Raw genomic sequence first — 20,945 nt, forward strand, 5'->3', positions numbered from 1 at the left:
AAATCGGCAAGGTGTTCCCCATTCTAAATAATTACTAGGCTGCAAATATCTGATGTTCATGTAAATCTGAATTTTTGTGAACATAGTCAAAGAAATAGAATCTAAGTAGAAGGGTTTATTTAATCCAATAAATATTGTCACAAGTGCATATATTTTTATACTTATAAATTAAATTAAATATATCAATATCCGCAGTTTAGTAATTCCCAATTTTCCTTCTTCTAAGCAATTTCAAGACTATGGATATTTATGGAAATTCATGTTTCTATAAATATAATGTACAAAGTGGAAATTACGTGGAAAATTGTATTGTTTATTAAATATTGCAAAGCTTACTGTACTTCGTATATTTTATATATCTTCGCATGTTACGTGCATTCTGTGCATTTCTCTATCTTCAAATTTCCCATAAGTTCATAAAAATCCGCAGTCTAATAATGGGCAATCTTCTTCTCGCGAACTATCACTAATTACCCCATTTCCCCCATAAAGCAAATTCTTTGACATTCTCGCACGTCGAAACTGTATCAGTGCGGCGTGATTCATCCGCTTGAGCCACTTACGCAACGTTCGAAATCACGAAGTGGGTCGGCGAAGAGGTGACAGGAGGAAAAAGAGCGTCGCCAGGGAAAAGAGTTCAGGAGATCAGTGACATTAGAGAGGGTAGCTCGGTGGAGGGAATGATCGTTTCAATTGGGCGAAAAGACGAAGCTGATTTGAACGGAAGGAGATAGAAGGAAGGTGAAAGGGACGAGGCGAAATACAGACGATACGAGATCGGCTTGGTAGAGCAAGAGTCGATTCGCGTGGTTCCAGTGGCCCTCGGTACGCGCGATCGTCACGATGCTAAGGACGACTCGCTCGAACGACAACCGTCTTTTCGCGAGCACGTTCGATAGAACATATTAGGAGGACGGCCTCTATCTCCCCTCCCTCGAGTTACGACGTCAATTCTAGCGGGACACTAGCGAGTTGAATCGCGCGTCTCTGTCTCTATACACACCGGCTCGTATATATACCTGCGTAACGCCGAAAAAACCTGGCCAGTCGTGTACGACGCCTGTCACCGTTCCACGCGCGAGTTTTCCTGCGCCGCGTTTCCTCCTTGCTAATACGTTGACACTTTTTCAACGTTCGTGGACGATATCTTTCATTCTTCCTGCGAGAACCTCTCCAGCCAGATCATTGGAAAGAAGACGCTGATTAAAGAAACATCGAGGATTTCCTGTAATTTAGCAGGAATTTTGACAAATTCGAAGGAAAAAGATTTTTAGGGAGTCTACAGTTTACTAACAGTGTTAGTAAAAGTGGAATAGTTGGAAAGATTTTTTAAACGTAAGAATCAGAAAGTAAATTAAACTACGCTCGAAGAATTGGGGAATATAGAAAAAATTGAAGGTTATGGAATTGAGAGTTCCTGCGAGACGCATAAAAGGAAACGATAGAACAGATCGTTCACTGACAGTGGCGAAGTAAGTACAACGTCAGGACAACGTCTCGACGTTAACATCAACGCGGTCGCTTGAAAAGCCGAAATTCATCAGGTTTAACGCTTTCACGTTTCAAAATTTTCATCGAGCTGTACCCATCAACAACGCTGTCTTCTTCGTTGAATTGACAAATTTCTGCAGTTTTCTGTATACGTTTAACGCACGTTTCCTCGCAACGGTGACAGAGCGACTGCCGTATGAATTTTATTGCCCTTAAATCATCTTAAACCTAGAATAAACAAGTAATTAACGGTGATAATAAAATATCAATCATCGAAAGACGATCGAGAAGCTGGGTTGTGGAAACAGAAGCACACTTACAGTCGAGTTTCGTGTGTGAGGATCATCTAGCGCTGTATCAAAATAAATCATACTGCACGATAGTAGTCAAGACTCATCTAAGAATCGCCGATAAATCGTTATCTCCTACGAGATTACTATTGCGTGTTGAAAGATAAATAAGATACGGGAAGGAGGCCGAAATAATTCAAGTCTTCAGGAGGATCGAATCAGTGAAAAAACGATTCGAGGAAGAAGGATCTTTTCCAAGAGGCTCGTTCGAGAATGTGAATTGCAAGTTGATCAAAGATCGAACTTTTTTATTGATGTCCTTGACAGAACAATCGGAAGGCATCAGCAATTTCTCAAGAGAATTCGGAATTAACGACCGAGAATACAGGTAAGTACATTTATGTAGAATGTGTTAGCAACGTATTTCAAGCTAAAAAGAATCGTTTAAAGCAATATGTAAGTAGCTGTTGATAATTCGCGTTATGCGACGAAATAATCTCTGAACGAGCGATTCGTTTCGCGATTATCGAGAACGTTTATTGATAATCAGTGCGTTCCGATGGGCTGGATATCCCTAAATCGAAAATCAGACTTTCGAGCGTCACAATTTCGATAAGATTTGCCCCACACGAACGATTCGTTGTGCTTCCTATTCAAATCGTTTTTGAATCTTCACCTGAGGAGATTTTATGTAGAGATTACGACGAACGTATGTTAATTAATTTTCTATCGGTAGATCTCGAGATTTTTTTAATTTGTTTGTTTAAAGAGCCCAAGGTATATGAGATTGATCGAGAAAAAGATTGAATCCGTAGAGCTGAAGTACAATTATGTTTCTTTAAGTGTAATTGTTAAATGAGTTAAAAAGAGTAGGTTGTAAAGATAATATGTCTGTTCATTTACCATTTGAAAAGACAAGCGATTTTAGAGGGACATATTTAAGACTCTGGATTTATTTTTATGGATTCTGAAATGAATGCACGTTACGTAAACATTGCAACGTGTAGTCGTGAAATACATTTTCGCAATCGTTTGATATGGATTTTGAAGTGGCTTTGTTTATTTCCATAAGTTGGTATTCTTGTACACGTTTGAAATTTAACAAGAAAGATTAATTAAAATTGTTAAAAAAATCATTTCTACCTTTTCAATTATTTTCTAAAGTTTATATATAATATATCTATCACAAAGATTAGAATTTAAAATGAAATTATACATGCATTAATCTTTATCTGATGCAACTATCTTTAACGTACTAGAATTTAGAAAACCTCCAAATTATTTTAATTCTATTGAATATAAATATTAATTTGTTTTTTAGTAGAACGTATAGCTGCAATCGCCTGTTGAAATCTAAGTAAAATCGCTAATTATAAACTTGTATTTTATTAGGTATCTTTAAATGATAATTTGGAGAAAATGTTACAAATTTTTATTATTCCTTAAAAAATAGAAATATATATTATTATTATCATTATTATAAAATGCTAACATACTTTTTTTTTTATTAAAAATGCTAATATACTTTGCTTTAATATTACCAAGTTATTAGTTATTATATATGAGGTAAATTGCCTTAAAAACCAAAGTATCTCTTTTTCTAGAGACTATCGTTTTAGAGCATTTTTTATAGGAAATGTCTGTTTTTCGCCACAATGTGCGATAGAATATGTATCGCCGGAAGGCTCATTTTTGTGTTCATGTTAATTGCCGTAACAGAAATCTTGACGTTAACATGTTTTTCGCAATAATGTATGTAATTCAAAGTTCATCATCACGATTTCCTTAAACCACAAATCTTTTTGTTCACAATATACATGTGTGCATTTCCTGGAAACTACGCACCACATAAAATCGGGCAATTTCAGCGCTCGATACAAACGGCATTTAAAATTATGTAAAATTGTCGATAGTAGGAACGTATTATTTGTGAATTTTTGCAAATAATACATTACATCAAATGATATCTTGAATAATTGATGGCTTAATATGAAAAATATTTTGAATAAATAATTTAAGATAAATTCTATAACAACAAATAGAAAATTAATTAATTAATATAAACTATTTTTAATGACTCACAGTCTTCTTGCAGACTTATACATATGATTATTCTAACGTAACTAACTACAACTAACATAAATGAAATCTATATCTTCCAAGAAATGGTTAAGAATATTAAAAAAAATCTACTTTCTTCAAAAATAAGAAAAAGGTTGAAAGAACATAGTTTTCAATATACGTATAAAATGGTAAAAAAATGGCCATATTGCTTGATTATAGATTCATAAATTTTCAATTTGAGATACGAGTCGCGTGCCCGCCGTGTGTACCGGAAGTCAACTATCATTGCGTTCGTGCAATAGTGTATCAGGTGGACACTGAAATGTGAATTTATCGTGGAATGTGGTTAACAGGTGGAAAAATAGGAAACGATGTGTTCCAGGATAATTGAGATCTGCGCAATTACATATGTATATGCACGCGATAAGGACTTATGACGAGCAATTTTTAAATTTTATTACTACGCTGTGAGTTAACTCTTTCGCATAAGTGAACGAAATATCTTAACAGACTATGTCGTTCACGTGATACTTCGGACGAGATATCTCGGAGCCATACAATGTCATCTATATCATCGTACTGTCGGAAAATAATGGGATTTCATAAAAATGTTCAGAAATTTATAGATAATAAAAAAGAATAAGAAAAGATAACAATATTTTCTAAATAGAAAATTGTTACCTATTAATATTTTAACGAAAGGAGACAATTTCTTTCATATCCTTGCTTATAGATTCTCGCAAGCGCACACTACCACTTTCTATCATAAATCTGTAAGTGAAACTGTCCGCCTATAAATTTGCAATAAATAACGGAATATTCGTATGTAACAGCGTTACTAAAATATAATGAAAGTACTTTCGTACGAAATAGAACAGCTCTAAGCACAATAATAGCGCATTATGCAACATTTTACGACAAGAGGAAATCAATTCTAATGTGACCTTTCGTAAATCACGCTCGTGCGAATTTGCACAAAGCGGCCACGACAATTCGTGCAGACATTATCCTGAGATATCGACATTTTCAGTCCAGGATTCCAGATCTCATCGGATTAACCATACTCGTCGAACTCGGTATACCTAGAGCCTAATAGTAAGCATAATTTACGTTTAAGAAGCATTGTGGTTATTCGTGACTCCTTTCTGTCTCTTGCTCACATCTGAATATTTATTAGCTACATCGTGAACTGTTTTTGCATCCTTATGTTAGAAAATCCCACGTAGATTGTGTACCATGGAAGCATTCAAGGATATGTCTGAGTTGGAACGTTGTAATCGTACGTAGGATCGGTCGATTGCTTAACGAGTCTTGTCGATACCTCGATCTTGCGGGTTTAACGGATCACATCATTGTGATCACGGAAAAATAAATAGAAATAAATAGAAAAATGGATATTGTGAAATTCTCGTTACATTGTGGCATTCGTATCATCGTGGCATTAAAAAAGTGACCAGACAGATAAGAACGAAATAATTGCAAGGACTTGCGAAGTTTATGCTTCTTGTGCCTCGATTTTTCAACAACTGTCCTTCGTCGTAAAATTCTCTTTTCTTTTTCTGCTTTATTCAACCGACGATAATAATCGTTTACTAACCTTGCGCAAAGTAGGAAAAATGTTATCACAAATAATCTAAAATACGTAAATGCTGACATTAAGCTCTATTTTGTATCGAATGATCGAATTAAACCTTACGTCGTAGCATCGAATGTTATGCAACGCAATTCTGATCCATCTTATCCATTCTTATGGCATCTTAGCCATTTGCACCTGCTATTAACGCATATTAGTATGAGAAAAACGTGTATCTTTTTCTATAATACAATAACAATAAAAACCATTTTGTGAATGAATTATCTAATACAATGCGATAATAAATGTTGAATCATGTGTTATATTCACAATTCGCTTATGTTAATTGTTGTCGTTAATAAATGTAAATGTACGTTCTGCGATATTCAGATGCAAGTGTAACTATTGTGGAGCTGAGATATTGCGTCTAAAACATTTTGCAAATTTTTTTACATAATATCATGAAATTATTTTGTATAATGTTGATTCGAAATGGATAGCATACAATTTTCTTTCATTTAACTTTTAATCTATTTTCTCTCCTTTTCTCCGATTTATTTTGTAGCTGATCGTTGTTGATAACTTAACACTGTATGCAATTTCGTGTTTGTTGATACCGGTTCCTGAAACCAAGCCGAATTCTTTTGAATTTTTACAATTTTATAATCTTATCATGTCTATAATTATAATTAACATTTGTATATATTATACGTAATCGCATTTTTCAATGCCACTTCAAATATGCATTTTGAATTTGGTATCCACTTGAAGTCGCGTTACTTGAATCAATATAATTTTAAGTCGAATAGCTTGACTTATATGAACACAATTTTGAATTTAAATCACTTGAATTCAAGTCCCTTGAATCTAAGTAATTGGACTAATCTGAACAAACTATAGTTTTCAAGTTACATGAATTTTAGTAACTTTGAAATATATTATATTATTACTATTAAAATATTAAATAAATAAATAAATTTATTGAAATGCATTATAATATATCATAATAATGAATTCTTAATAAATATAATGGTGAATCCAAATATAAAAGTGAATAGTGAATCAGTAATGCAAAGTGAAATTCATACCAATAAAATTACTTGAAACCATATGGGTTCAAGCAACAAAGCGCTATGTGATATGAACGAGGCTTAAAGCTTTTTAAGATAATCGATCAGAGAATTAACAGACATAAATTTTTTTAAGTCATGGAAATAATCTAAATGATAAGTAAGAAATGGCGATCCATATCCGTATGGAAAATTTTTATCGATAAAAGTAAGACCTTCGCCGATTGCTACATTGGTGCCGTGCTTAAGTCTAACATAAGTACCTATGTACCACCTTAAAAATCATTTTGTTTTCAAACATCATCGTTATCAATGGCAATCAAATTAAACTTGAGACATTGTCATTGAGATCGTCATCATTTTTGATGTTGACATTTGTGACGTCATATGATAGGCAGTCGTATAGATTTTAATCATTGCTGGTTTGATTATCTATTTTAACGATATAAATATTGCTACCACGAAATTCAACTCACAGAGATTCTATCTTAATCACTCCTGTAGTATATGATCGATAAAATATCGAAGATTAGTAGCAAATGTATTAATTGTGATTCTAGAAAATACTTTTGGAAATCTGATGTGCTTTTTAATTAGGACAAATGCAGTAATGAGCGCAGATACATAAATATTGAAGTTAATTAATACGCGAAGTTTTAATCTATTTTATCGAAAGTATTATTTGCATAGTACTATGACGTATAATATATATAGTTAAGATTTTTAGATATTGGCACTGATATACTATGTATTATATAATGTTAAATATTTAATTTATCCTTTTGTACGGGTCATATGTGAACGCACTCCTAATCTTTTCGTGAAAGTTTTAGATAAAAATCTGCATACAGTTGAGGAAGTGTTCTTTCTCTTGTTTTATTCATGTTCGTTTTAGTTTTATAAGCATCTACAATATTCGTATACAAAAGGAGCACATATTTATACTATAGAATATAGTTTTTGGCGAATAGAATTCAAAAGTAGCAGTCTTAAGGTGCGGAGATCATTATTTTAAAAATTATGCGTGTATGTAGTAAAATGATATTGCGATATTAATCAGATAATTGTGTATATGTTGTTTTAGATTCACCATGGGGAAATGTACAAAGTCAGAACCTACAGAAAGTCCTATGCAGGAATTTAATAGCAGGTATGGATTAACTTTTATTCGCAATTTCATTCACGTTAATTAAATGTGCAATATCAAATTAAATTTATTTGTAGGTTTTATTAATTGTATCATTCCTATCGATAGACGTAGAACCTCTTTGATAATGTCATTAGTATTAATTTTCATTAAATTCATTAATTTCATAAGTGAATTTGAATTTTTATTGATAATTCTAATCTCAATAAAATTTTCGTTATCAATCATTATTAACGTAAGGCACTGTGTATTGTGTATGTTGCTACACGTTTATTTCTATATTTATGTCAATTATTTGTTGAAATTTGATGAAACCCTATTCTCCAATGATAAATAATCATTGATTAACTAGAATTAATTATAGAATCTTCATATTTAGATATTTCTTGCGTATGGTACTTGAAAAAAGAATTTACATTTACTTTCTTCTAATATATATAACCAAATATAAATAAATATAACCAAATTGAAAAATATAGGATCTTTCAAACAGATTATAAATGAGTAATGTACTCCAATTAGAATAAAAGGTTTTATTTGATAAATTTCTACGTCGTAAAATATTATACAATTGTCCACTTTAACCTCCCATGTTCTGAATTACTTTGAAAAATATATGATAGTATCAAGAGGCACGAAACAAGATAGTATCTTCGACACATAATGTAATGACGTATTTTTTCTGTGATTAGTACAAAAATAGCTACTGTCATGATCGGAGAATACAATGAGAAGGACGAACTATACAATCCCTTTGAACACCGTGATAAGAAAAATACCAATTCGTAAGTTATCTTTTCTTCATATCAGAACATAAAATCTAGTCATACTATTGACCAGTGAATTTCAAGATCGTTTACACTTCATTGTTACGATATAAGTAAATTCAATATATTTTATTTTAATTTAATTAGAGTATCTAATACTATACGAAATAGTACAAAATAACTGAAAAAGATAGTTTTATTAATTACCGTCTTGTTTGACTTCTTTTATAATGTCATTGGTTACTATTACTCTGGACCGGCAGTATACCGTTTAAGAAAAGAACTACCATTAGAAAAAGAAATCGCGAGAAATGTACAACATAATAAATATACAAATTGTTCTTGTTACAGAGACTTCGGTGCTCTAGCTCACCTATTAAAATCGTCTCTTGGCACCGGAATCCTTGCTATGCCAAATGCGGTTAAGAATGGCGGAGCGTTATTCGGTGGAATCGGTACTATAATAATCGGTATAATATGCGCGCATTGTGTCCACATACTGGTTCGTTCGTCCCACGTGCTATGCAAGAAAACGAAAACACCACAGATGACATTCGCCGAGACAGCGGAGGCTGCGTTTTTCAATGGACCGAAAACATTAAGGCCATTCGCGAACGCAAGTCGAATATTAGTAAATATTGCATTGTGTGCGACTTACTTGGGCGGTACGTGCGTCTATGTGGTATTCATATCGACCTCGATCAAACAGGTAAATCTTACACGCTGGTTTCCAACAGTTATTATAATAGCAGTCTGTTATATTGTGCAGTCGTAGAAAAAAACAATGGCAGTAGAAAACTATAAAACGAGTTTCCTTGTACTCACTTGTCATTCGTGATAGTTAAAGAAACAATAAGTACACAATACCCTGCTAACAAAGCAAATAATATACTTTGACCAAAGAGTCGTTCGATAAAAGATAGCCAGTTGTAGAAGTTCAGACAAATTTAAAACGCAAATAGACAGTAAAACACAATATTCCGCTAAAAATATTAATATGCCTCGATTATATTTCCGATATACAAATAGTTGAAGTGCTGGTGGAGCATTGATATCAATGAATTATATTTAAAAAATGCGACAGTTGAATCGAGTGTTGAAACAGCATGTCGGTGCTCGAAAGATACCGATAATTTGAATATCAGTCTGATAATGTCATTTCAGCGTTGAAACATTCGTTATCCACAATTTTAACTAACGAGTGGAAAATTCGCAACCTAACAATTTTATCTATCTACGTAAATTTGCTGCTGCGATCAATAGGATCTTCCTTTTTACTACTCATCTTTAACAAATTAATAAACGTGAAATTGTTCGTTCTTTTAATGAATAATGTTCATATTGGAGTATTTATTTATTAGCTCCGGCTATTATAATTTTGTCGTTTATTTCCCCAATTTGAAGAAATTTAAAATAATTTATTATGTTGGTATCGGTTATTGGCAACGTATACTATAAATAATTGGTTGTATCATAAAATAGTGTTATATTAATACATTTCCGCATTGATATATTAATATTATAGTAATTTTTTTTTGCAATGTAATTTTACATTAAAATATAGGAATTTGTTTATAGGAAAGGCGATATCAACAGTTGAATACTAACATGAAAAATTTTTTCGTGAATGCTGAGTTTCTGTTTTTAATATCTGCCAATTATACATGTACAGATTCAGGAAAGTATTTGAACAGTTAAAGAAACCTTATGAATTCCCTGTAAAAAGTATAAAATGCGACGTATCACGTTTCTTCCTTGTAATTTTCATATAGTTGATAGATATTTATTAAAAGTTTTCCATTCTATTTCCAAGTGGTCTGTGAATCACCGTATCGGTTACATTTACAAGCCATTAACGTGGAAGTTTACTTAAATATATGCACAATAATTCCTTGTTCAGACAACTAGTCATATTTCATTATTCATTGCCTAATAATTATTCATTGTGCTGTTTGTGAATATCTACGTATAAAAGCAATTCAAATTTTTGGTTTCAAAATATAATAGCAAAGATATTGCTATAATATATTGCTGTAATGGTTACTAAAAATTCCATTTTAGAATTCGAATTAACAAACATTATTTTTAACAACATAACATAGTAAGTACGATATTATGATTAAGTTATGTATCAAATTAATAATCTACCATTCTCTCTCTATGTTTACTGTTCTATAATCTACAAGCGAATAGAATCTGTAAATAATATTCATCTCCTTAACCACATCAAAATGTAGATTGTAAAACCACTCTAATCTGCGATCGTCTCGTTTCCTTTGTCCTCGTTCATCGTTGCACGTGCATCTTTCTCTTTTTTTCCTTGATCACAATTGAAAATCTGTGCCAACGCGTAGCCTCAAGACTCGTTCTGACTCGTTTAACCTGCAGGGTCCACCTTGTTTGCTTGTCCGTGAACAAAAATTACGGTCTGAATGGATTGTAACTAACTAATCGGATGATTCAACGCTAAATAAGACAGGACGTCCCATCAATTCTACTTTATCTGCAATATTTCATTTCTTTTCAGTTCAAATATCGTGATCCTCTTGTAAAATGTGAAATAAAAAACGAAAAGATTAATTACGAAAGCTCTATACGATCGTATAAAATAGTGACAATAGTTTATGCGAGTTACATTTTTTCCCTCAAACGATATGGAAATTTCTTATGGTAAAATTTGGATGAACAGCGGATTTTGAATGAAATATTTCTAGGATACAATTATCATAAAACTGAGTTTCTATTGAATTTTCGTATTTCCTAAATTTTATTACTTTTATAAGCTTTACACACATTTTAATTTGAATTTTCTATTTTAAATCATTTCAATTTTTATGAATGAATTTATTAAGATCTTAGTGCCTGACAAAATAGATGCTTCCTAGAAAAAATAAGTATTCTGAGCTCCAAGAGTCTCGAGACCTCACGAAGTTTCAAATTCGATTTTGACGAATTTGAAAATTCAATTTAAAATGACTCGTTTCTAATTTTTGCTCTTTGTAATAAAAGTTTTCTTACGAAATTATTGGTGGTTCTGTTTTAGGTTGTGGACTACCACACCGGCATGGACATATCTCTTCGCATGTACATACTCACGTTGATTCCTGCGGTGTTGCTGCTGGGACAAATTCGAAATTTGAAGTATCTGGTACCATTCTCCATTATGGCCAACCTTTCCATGTTGGTCGGTTTTGCGATAACTCTGTATTACATCTTCAGTGGAACTGAATCACCACAGAACATAAAGTTGATAGCACCGGTCGAACACTTGCCTATATTTTTCGCTACTGTGTTATTCGCCATCGAGGGCATCGGCGTTGTAAGTTTGAAACAATAACTAAACTCTAGTTGTTTGTTAAAATAGTCATAGCTGTAAATCATAGCATAAATATGAGATAGTATCGTTTGGAAAAATAAGTCTTTCCTTCTTATTACTATGTACGAAGGTTTTATGAATTAATTTCTAATTATACAAAATTTTAAAGATCCCATAGTTTAAACATTATTATATAATGAATAAAATATTTCTGCAACATTCTGGATATAATAATATTATTCTTATATGATATTTGCTCTTTTTGTTTTTAATACAGTTCAAAAATCTTAATACAGATTCGAAGTCCAGGACATTTAATTAAAATATGTAGCAAAGTTTTTTATCGTGATAAGTTAATTGAAATTGAAAGTTTTCAAATTTATTCATTTCATTTATAGTGGTATGAATTTTATAAATATAGAATTTTATAGATTTCGTAATGGTATAATAAAAAGATTAATTTCTTAGGTGATGCCTGTTGAAAACAGCATGCGGAATCCGCAACATTTTCTTGGTTGCCCGAGTGTCCTGAATATAACGATGACTATAGTGGTAGCTTTGTACGCTACACTGGGTGTATTCGGTTATTTGAAATACGGGGAAGCAGTTGACGCAACTATCACGCTGAACATACCAATAACAGAAATGTAAGTACGATTACGAATCAAATATTTATTAAGTTGCTTGTAATTGAATTCAAAAAGTAGATAACCTATTGTGTATACTGTATACGTATATGAAACATTACTATTTGTTATTTATCTTCAATTCAATAAAGATTTACGAATTAGAGTAAAATATTTAATTCTTAATAAAATAATCACGATTTTCTAAATTCAATTTAAAATTCACTTAATCAAATTTCTAAATAATTTTCAATTTATAAATGATTTATAACTGCTTCATGAAATATACGTAATTATTCACGAGGAAAGAATTTATGATTGTATTCTTGGAGTTTAATATTATACATATGGATAGCTTTCGAGGTATCTACAATTCGCAGAATTTTTCATAGAGGATACTTTATCATAATTTTATACACAATATTTAAATGTTCTTAAATGCTCTTAAATGGAAATAAAATTTGTATAAGCCAATATATTGTTTTACAGCCCAGGACAGATGGTGAAACTACTTATCGCTCTAGCGGTTTTGTTTACCTACGGATTGCAATTTACCGTGCCAATCGATATAATATGGAGATTAATGAAAGAGAAATTCAGTCATAAATATGAAAGAATATCTGAAACAGCGATAAGAATGTTCATAGCTTTGTTTACAAGTAAGTTGCTTTCATTTCCAAACAATTATAATCTGAGAAGACTCGAATTAATTTCCTACAAACGGATTTTGAGGAAAATGACGGAAACGATAATAAATTCTAAGGTCAATTGTTAAGAAAGAATATTTGTAACATTAGTTTCCTCTACTTTTCAATTTATTACGATACATATGTACACGATTTTTTACTAGTTATATAGTTACAAGACGCAATATGTTCTTCCTTCTCTTACTTATTTTTACTCGTAGAACATGTCGACACTGTTTGACAGGAAGAGCCTAAGATGCAATTAAATCACAAATTGCTGTCATTTTCCATGTGGTTTTTTCTCGCAACAAATTGTTCTTATTAAGCAGAGTCACGATAAAAGGATTAACGTTTTGATATTGCCGAGATAACAAGCTGTGATTACCCTTCTGGTTATTACCGGTTTACGCCACTGAGTGTGTACCAGACATGTGTGTTATTTTCCTAAGGAAGTAAGAGAGGAACGTGAATTGCAATAGAAAGACGTAGACCGGGTTAGGGGAATACTTGTTGGCTTCGTAACCGCATGACTCACTGTTAACCGTTCAATGACTCGTTCGCATTTAATTCATTGAGGATCTACCACTTTGATATTCACGTCCTTGCTGTTTACGTTGTTGATGTTTCGACTTTTCGACGCGATAACTCTGTCTCTTTATAATGCAAGCTGTGATTTCCCTCGGTTGTGATGTTACTTAATAAGCTTGTCAAACAACTGAATTTAAATATACTAGTTCACTGATTTCTACGTAGTATTCGCTACACGCAACTTTCTCGCAGCTTTTTTAAATTCCGATATATTTTTTCATAATACTTATAATATAATACCTAAAATCTTCTCTATGTTCGATATTTAAATTGAATGCATAGAATTTTCATATATATGAATTTGAATTTTTTAACGAATCATTCAATTTTTTTATTTTTGTTAGCTAATTTTTCTGCGACGACTATTATGTAAGAATTGCAAAATATAGAATGTTGCCTCCCTTCATAGATTATTCTTTTGGTTTGAAGAACGACAAGTGTATTTATAATAAACTTTGAAATATCAAGACGAACAAATTATACTTTTCTCTTATATATTTCAATAAGTACGTATTTTAAATGTTTCAGTGTATAGACTTTTGTTTATAGAATTTTATTTAACAATTTCTTTTCCTTTCAGTTGCTGTGGCATGTCTGGTTCCAAAACTCGAACCTTTTATTTCCCTAGTCGGTTCAGTATTTTTCTCCATCCTTGGCATCGCAATCCCAGCAACCGTGGAAACAGTTTCGTGCTGGGATGGCCACTTGGGTAAGTATAACTGGAGACTTTGGAAGAACAGTGTACTTTTAATATTTTCTCTCTTAGCGTTAGTATCCGGTTCATGGATCTCCATCATAGATATAATCAAATTGTATCAATAAAGTAATGACCTAAATCTATTTATAATTGCATATGCAAAAAGGACTTAATGTAAAATTAACACGTTCGCTATGTACGTCTCGTATCCGAGTCAACATATATACCGCCGTTCATAAGTATCAGAATACTGCTCGTTCCGTACGAAAATTAATATTTGATGTAGATTATCGAAAAAACAATTACTTCGTCTTTTTCAAATTCAAAGGACCGAATTTTGTATTCACGCAAGATAATGATCCAAGACACATAATGGGGCTGACAAAAACTAACTAAAAGCTCATTGAAAAAATTTGAAATGAAATTATTATAAGTAGGAAATTCTGGCCAAAATCTGATTTTAAGAACTATTTTAAGAACTAATTTTAAGAATATATAGTATTCATAGAATCAGATAACAATAAATGTAACAGGAAAAATGATGACACGAAAGAAATTTTTGAGATAATTGTCGAGGATATTATTTTAATGTTTCACATACGAGTTCCTTACGATGTAAGATTTTTAATGAGATAGTAATTCTTAACGGTTCTAATAATTTCTTTATAACTATTTAAGTTCTAGTTTTTCGTTAATGTTCTAATACTTATGAACTGTGATATAGTCTTACGATATACAATATATGTGATACCTACTTATCAGACGTAGAATACAAGTTAAAGATCGCGAAATTTGTAAAAGAAACTTTTATAATAATTTATGTAAAAAACGTGTACGTGTAAGTGTATACGATATAAAAATCGATTTTGTACAAAAATTATTTGTTAGCATAGATTATTAATAATAGAAATTCGATAAGAAGTGAATGTATTGAAATTATTAAGATTAGATCTTTTTTAAGACGCTGTCGAATATCTGTACAGTAATCGTGACATATTAGCTATCATTATTTATCATTAACGTAATTCACATTCCCATGGAGTATTTATTTTTAAGAGTGTTCGTGTACATTGTGTATTTATCTCTGCGTTATACTTAAGCATTTTTGTAATTTACGGATTTCTTGTAATTTAAAGAATATTGTAAAATCGTGAAGTATTACAATTAATTTGGTGATCATAGGATTAGATCGTAATGGAAGAAAAATCGAGAAAGCGTATCTAATTTTAAAGAGGATAAACAGATAGGTGTATTATATTCATTGTAAATATTTAAGCTAGAGATACAATATTTTTTAAACTATATAGTACGCTTTGAAATGAGTTTAGCAATAAAGTAGATTAGCGTTCGTGGACTTACTGTTAATGTAGTAGTGGTCGCATTTTAAAGTTATAGTAAATTTCTAAAAAAGAAGGTAACATACAGTTATTTATTTACTTGTATAAACGAAAAAGTAATTTTCTTGCCTATGTGTATAAATTTTAATAAACAATCTAATATTTCCAATTTAAGCGAACGGATGCGACTGTTACTACATTAAATTTGTAAGAGTAAATAGTATGCAACATCGTAAATTGTAAATTTATCACTGTATAAAACATTAAATCTATATGCATTTTTTAGAAATAATCAATTATTTTTAAACACTCTAGTGCGCTGTAACTTTCTTCGTTAGCATCGTGTTTACTGTTCAAAAATATCCGAACACTTGTTCAATATTTTAATCATAAAATTCCGGATAAATCAAACTGTAATGATTTTATTCTGTATAATCGACATGGCTGTGTATAATAGAATGTGATGATGCGATTAAATTTGCTTGTAAATGGTAACACGCAATAACAAAACTGACATTTGTAAATGTCAAACCTTTCAGAATTATTTTATTATTTGAGAAACTTTTTATTTTCAAATCAATTTTTGATTTGTAAGTCGGATTAACATGATTTTTCTAACTTGATAAAAAACCTTTGGATGTCAATACAAATAATGATTACATACATGTAATACGTATACATGTTTAATAACCAAATGAATATAGTATTGCTACGTTTGTTAATGGTTAAGCTGTAAAAAGAAACTAAACTAAACTAAACTAAATTTTCACAATACTTATGAACTGTAGTGTGCATTTATTGAAATGTCTCAAATGCTTGTGCACGTGAGGGTCTCTGTGCGATATTATTGGATCGTGAATTTGATGATATTAGTAACGATTCTGCAAATGTTGGTTGTGTTTTGCGTTTTGTACAATTACAATACATTACAGCGACGAAAGTCAAATGAATTCCAATCATCAAAGGAATTATGTTTATATACCGAAAAATTGTTATTAGACGAAGCGTTTGATATGTGAATCCTATAATCTCTAACGTTGGCGTGTTTCCCTGTAAAATATTTATTAGACAATTAGTTCGTCTATCGATATCTGAGAAAAATTGTAATTATATTTTGTACATTTTGATGTGATCTGGACTATGATGTAATGAAAGATTGTATTCATAAATTAACATCTGTTTGTAAAAATGTATAATGTTATTCAATTTCTTTGTCAGAATTTTCCAATGACGACGAAATATCAGACTTTCTTAAGAATGAATAGTGAATAAAATATATTGAATCAAATCAGCTTCGTTGCTATGAAATTAAATTCCCTGCCTACTGATGGATAAATGTTAATTCAATATTATTTTATTGCACAATATAATGATTGAACAAATATCAAGCACAACTATGAATCCGTCGAGGAGAATTAATTTTTTGGTCTCTAAGATTCCCGAATATTATTCCATTATATTTTTTACTCTTGTTTATCATACTTTCATTTTTAAAGAAAACGAACAAATACATACATAACATAATAAACTCAATTTTTAGTAAAGTTCTTTTCTTATTATCATTCGCGAAATACTTTGGTGCCAACTTTGAAATCGAAAAATCTACCACATTCGCTATTCATAATAAATGTAATATAATATAAGTATAATATCCATAATAAATTCATAATAAACGATATGTCTTGAGAATTGAACCGTATAATTTTAATCAATTGCATTTCGTAAGTGAAATCATATATGTTTAGTAAACAAGATAAAATGATAGGAACTGTCTTGAAAGATCTTACATTTCCGCACCACATAAGCGGAAAATATCCCTCGCTGACATTTGAAAGCAACTCTACTGACTGTTTTTCCAAATATAAATTTAGTTGTATCCTTTTCTGTCCAGAAAGAGGCGTTCCGGTATATGGTTCGATAATGATGTAAGTTTCATGCAGCCTTTCATCAGGGTTTAAACCACCTGCGTACTTTAACAGCTGTGGATCACCGTGTAAAAAGTGTGGCTCTGATAAGATTACCGGCAGTTTCTGTAATAATATTAAATCTTAAATTAAAGGAAGATATTTCTATTTTGTTATAATGTTACCTGACATTCCCAGACATCGATTAAGCCTTGTGGTAAACATTTTGGTATTTTATTTTCTAATAAACAATAGCACTGCGTCGTGTTTAAAAACCATGTCCTTTCCTTCATGACGAATCGTGAGCCAATTAAACCTCGTACCGAAATTTCATCTTTATAATCCGCTTCGATTGTTCTACACATACATCTTGATAACTGATACGGTATATTAACTTAAATAAAGTTATTTTTATTTAACAGTTAGCCAGTGTAATGAAGTAACAACAAATTTCAAGATAAAAGATTTGAATAATAATTATTTCTCTATTCTCAAGATTTCTTTCTTCCTGATATCAGATACAAAAAATACATGGTTTAAAAGTTTTATAAGAAATAATATTTCGTATTACATGAGAATGTGCATAAAGTTTTTAGTAATACTTTAAAAAATAATGTCGTACCTACATAAATCTGGTACAAACGTTGAAACAAAAGGCAATGGTTTTATTAATGGTGCCCAAATGATTGAGTCAGTTCCTCTTATTATATTACAATCTTCAGAGTTCCACATTGTTTGTTTTCTTTTTCCCATATAAGATGTTATATCTCCTAATCTCGTTATATCATTAACACCTCTGTTAACAGAAAATGGCCCACGAAAAGTAGCGTTCATCTACCAATTGGGAAAATTAGTATTATTTATATACGCATTTACTTAAATATTACTATGAATATTTTTCGAACACCTTAGAAACATGAAACATTTTGTTAGCTGTTATGAAAATATCTGAATAATTCCTGCATTCCTTGACATTATTGTCTAAATTTGAAAGTAGAAAATGTTGGAAACTTATTATTAAAATATGTAAAGAATTTTTAATAAAAATTTTTATGACAAAGTATTAAAAATACAAAAATATGTTGCAAAAATATGTTTTGTTTTTGCAAACAATTTTTACCCTCTGAAAGATACTGAGTAGATAATCATCTTGCTTGTCGGTTTTTCTCAACGCTTGTGGCAGATTACTGCCCAATGTTTTGCATATCACATCCAATTCAGGGAATTTTCTTAAATTGCACGAAACTTTAATTCCATTGAAAAGCAGATCGTTAGGATTAGCTTTCAGAAAAATGGAACTACGGTTTGGAAATATTTTCGGTATGTTATTACCATATTTTTCCATATATTCAGGAGGTAAGCTGGAGAGCTATACAAACATAATTAATTAAAATTATACATACCATTTACAGTTAAAGGTAATTAAATAATTCAGTATGCGAAAGGATAAAGGTTTAAATAAATCGTATGGACAATATTTTACATATTAGATTACTATAGATATTCTGTGTTAATATAATAATATTAAACTATTGAATAATTACGTAATCGATTATTGTCGAACTAAGAAGTTATTTTTTTTAACTTAAATAGAAGATGTCTAAAAAAACGAGTTATAGAGCTTTCATCTTCATATGCAATTATACTTGCCATCGACATGGTACCAATGTATGCAGGATTTAATATAGTGATTGTGTCATGTTTAGATAATTTCACACTCAAGTCTTTGTTAAAACTGTACATAGACTTTGTTGTATATGTAATTTCATCCATCACATCGTCCACATCTATAATTTGTTTCTCGAGTATTTCACTAAATGTATTATAATATACATGTTAAAAAACGAATTAACAAGGATTGATAAATATTTAAAAACTTATTAGATCCAAATATTTACGGTATATATGTATTCAAATAATTAACTAAAATTAAACGATAAACACATTTTTTAAAATATTACTCATCTAAAATATTCCAAGATATAATATCTTTACGATACTATAATATTTCCTAATTAATACACTAACTAGCAAACATAAATTAGAAATATAAAACATGACGTATGACAAAATAGCGTATTCGAAACAATATGTTAACAATAAATACAATTGCATTTCTAGAAAAATATAAATTTCATTAAAATTTAATACACGAGACGTACAACGTAAGTACTTTCGTTCAATTTAATCTCTTACTCATAAGTAAATGGACCAACTTCATTGAAATATGGATTACTTCCACTCATCACTTCATCGGGATTGGTAACATTGAAAAAATGACACGTAAAAGTTAACTGTATAGGTGACTTCCATACTTTGTATATTTCTGAATCTTCACGCAGTGATAATGCCTGTAAATTGTTATTTTACATGAGTAAATTTTGTGTAACTTATACGCATTATACAAATTTCTAATTTGAGCGAATTATATCATATCTTGAAAGAGTAATGTTTGAACTTTTATTATACTGAATTCAAATGTGTCATCGTTTTAAAAGGATGATTGAAAGGTAATTTTATTATAATTTGCAACTTTTCCAACGGTGTTCATACTATTCAATTTTCATTAAAACGAAGAACCATTTTTTGTAAAATACGAAAATTTATTTTTCATAGTAAATTCAGTCTCCAAGAAAAGAAAAATAACATCATCTCGAAAGAAACATTATACAAAAATTTAAATATCTATATTTAGATTAACATATTGATATAATGTATGGTTTCATAACAATGAAGAAGTTAATATTCTAATATCACGAATATAAATATTTAAATTAATATAACAGTTGGATCTTACCTCGGTTATTTTACTAATAAGTATGTTCGAGAATAGCTCGGTTTGAGACACGTATAAACCAAAAATAATCCATATAATTGCACAGCCGTAATAACACCACATTTTATAAAAATTACTGCGAACTTTTTCTTTAAAATTATCAGTTTGTCTAATATTAGGAGACATAATGCCAGTATTTTATTTCCGTATATGTATATTCTAATATTTATTTCAGTGTTCTCAATCTTGTGCACAAACCAAATCTCTTCGCAGAAATTAGTAGGAAAACTCTCATATATTCGATTTTTATACTGAACTTTGCAATGCTTGCAGCTTTCGTTATTAATAAATAATACATTCGTGCAATTATGGAATATGAATTCATGTTACGAACATAAACGGTTACATAAATTATTTATATATTATCTACTAAAATCTCAAATCAATATTCTTGTTTTAGATTATTTTATACTTATGATCAATGTTATTTGTACTCATTTTTTAGTAATATTATTTTTCCAAGTATGTACAAATACTTTTTAATATGTCTTTATATAAAAAAAAGTATTTGTGTAAATAAAAGTATATCAGTAAAATAAATAATCACAGTTTT

General features: G+C 30.5%; 2 protein-coding genes across 4 annotated transcripts; one reads left to right on the forward strand and one right to left on the reverse strand.

Moving 5' to 3' along the window:
- Window positions 1-855: 855 nt before the first annotated feature.
- On the forward strand, window positions 856-16,940 carry LOC117155899 (proton-coupled amino acid transporter-like protein pathetic). Of its 3 annotated transcripts, XM_076621183.1 has the most exons (9): window positions 856-2,169; window positions 7,573-7,638; window positions 8,328-8,420; window positions 8,754-9,111; window positions 11,446-11,721; window positions 12,187-12,365; window positions 12,834-13,003; window positions 14,199-14,327; window positions 14,385-16,940. In XM_076621183.1, the coding sequence occupies exons 1-9, from the start codon at window positions 2,096-2,098 to the stop codon at window positions 14,438-14,440; spliced, it is 1,401 nt and encodes a 466-aa protein (XP_076477298.1). In that variant the 5' UTR covers window positions 856-2,095; the 3' UTR covers window positions 14,441-16,940. The 3 variants fall into 3 exon arrangements, with proteins under 3 accessions (XP_076477298.1, XP_033188277.1, XP_076477300.1); XM_033332386.2 differs by having other exon boundaries at window positions 857-2,169; window positions 14,199-16,940; XM_076621185.1 differs by lacking the exon at window positions 856-2,169 and adding an exon at window positions 7,370-7,482 and having other exon boundaries at window positions 14,199-16,940.
- A 271-nt stretch (window positions 16,941-17,211) lies between these two features.
- Window positions 17,212-20,518, reverse strand: LOC117155884 (sensory neuron membrane protein 2). Its single transcript, XM_076621163.1, has 7 exons — window positions 20,354-20,518; window positions 19,753-19,907; window positions 19,207-19,369; window positions 18,677-18,925; window positions 18,179-18,390; window positions 17,742-17,913; window positions 17,212-17,682 (listed from the first exon to the last, which is right to left on the reverse strand). Exons 1-7 carry the CDS (start codon window positions 20,516-20,518, stop codon window positions 17,212-17,214), a joined length of 1,587 nt encoding a protein of 528 aa, XP_076477278.1.
- Between the last annotated feature and the right edge of the window lie 427 nt (window positions 20,519-20,945).

The sequence above is a fragment of the Bombus vancouverensis genome, chromosome 8 (assembly GCF_051014615.1).
Source record: "Bombus vancouverensis nearcticus chromosome 8, iyBomVanc1_principal, whole genome shotgun sequence".
NCBI classification, from domain to species: domain Eukaryota; kingdom Metazoa; phylum Arthropoda; class Insecta; order Hymenoptera; family Apidae; genus Bombus; species Bombus vancouverensis.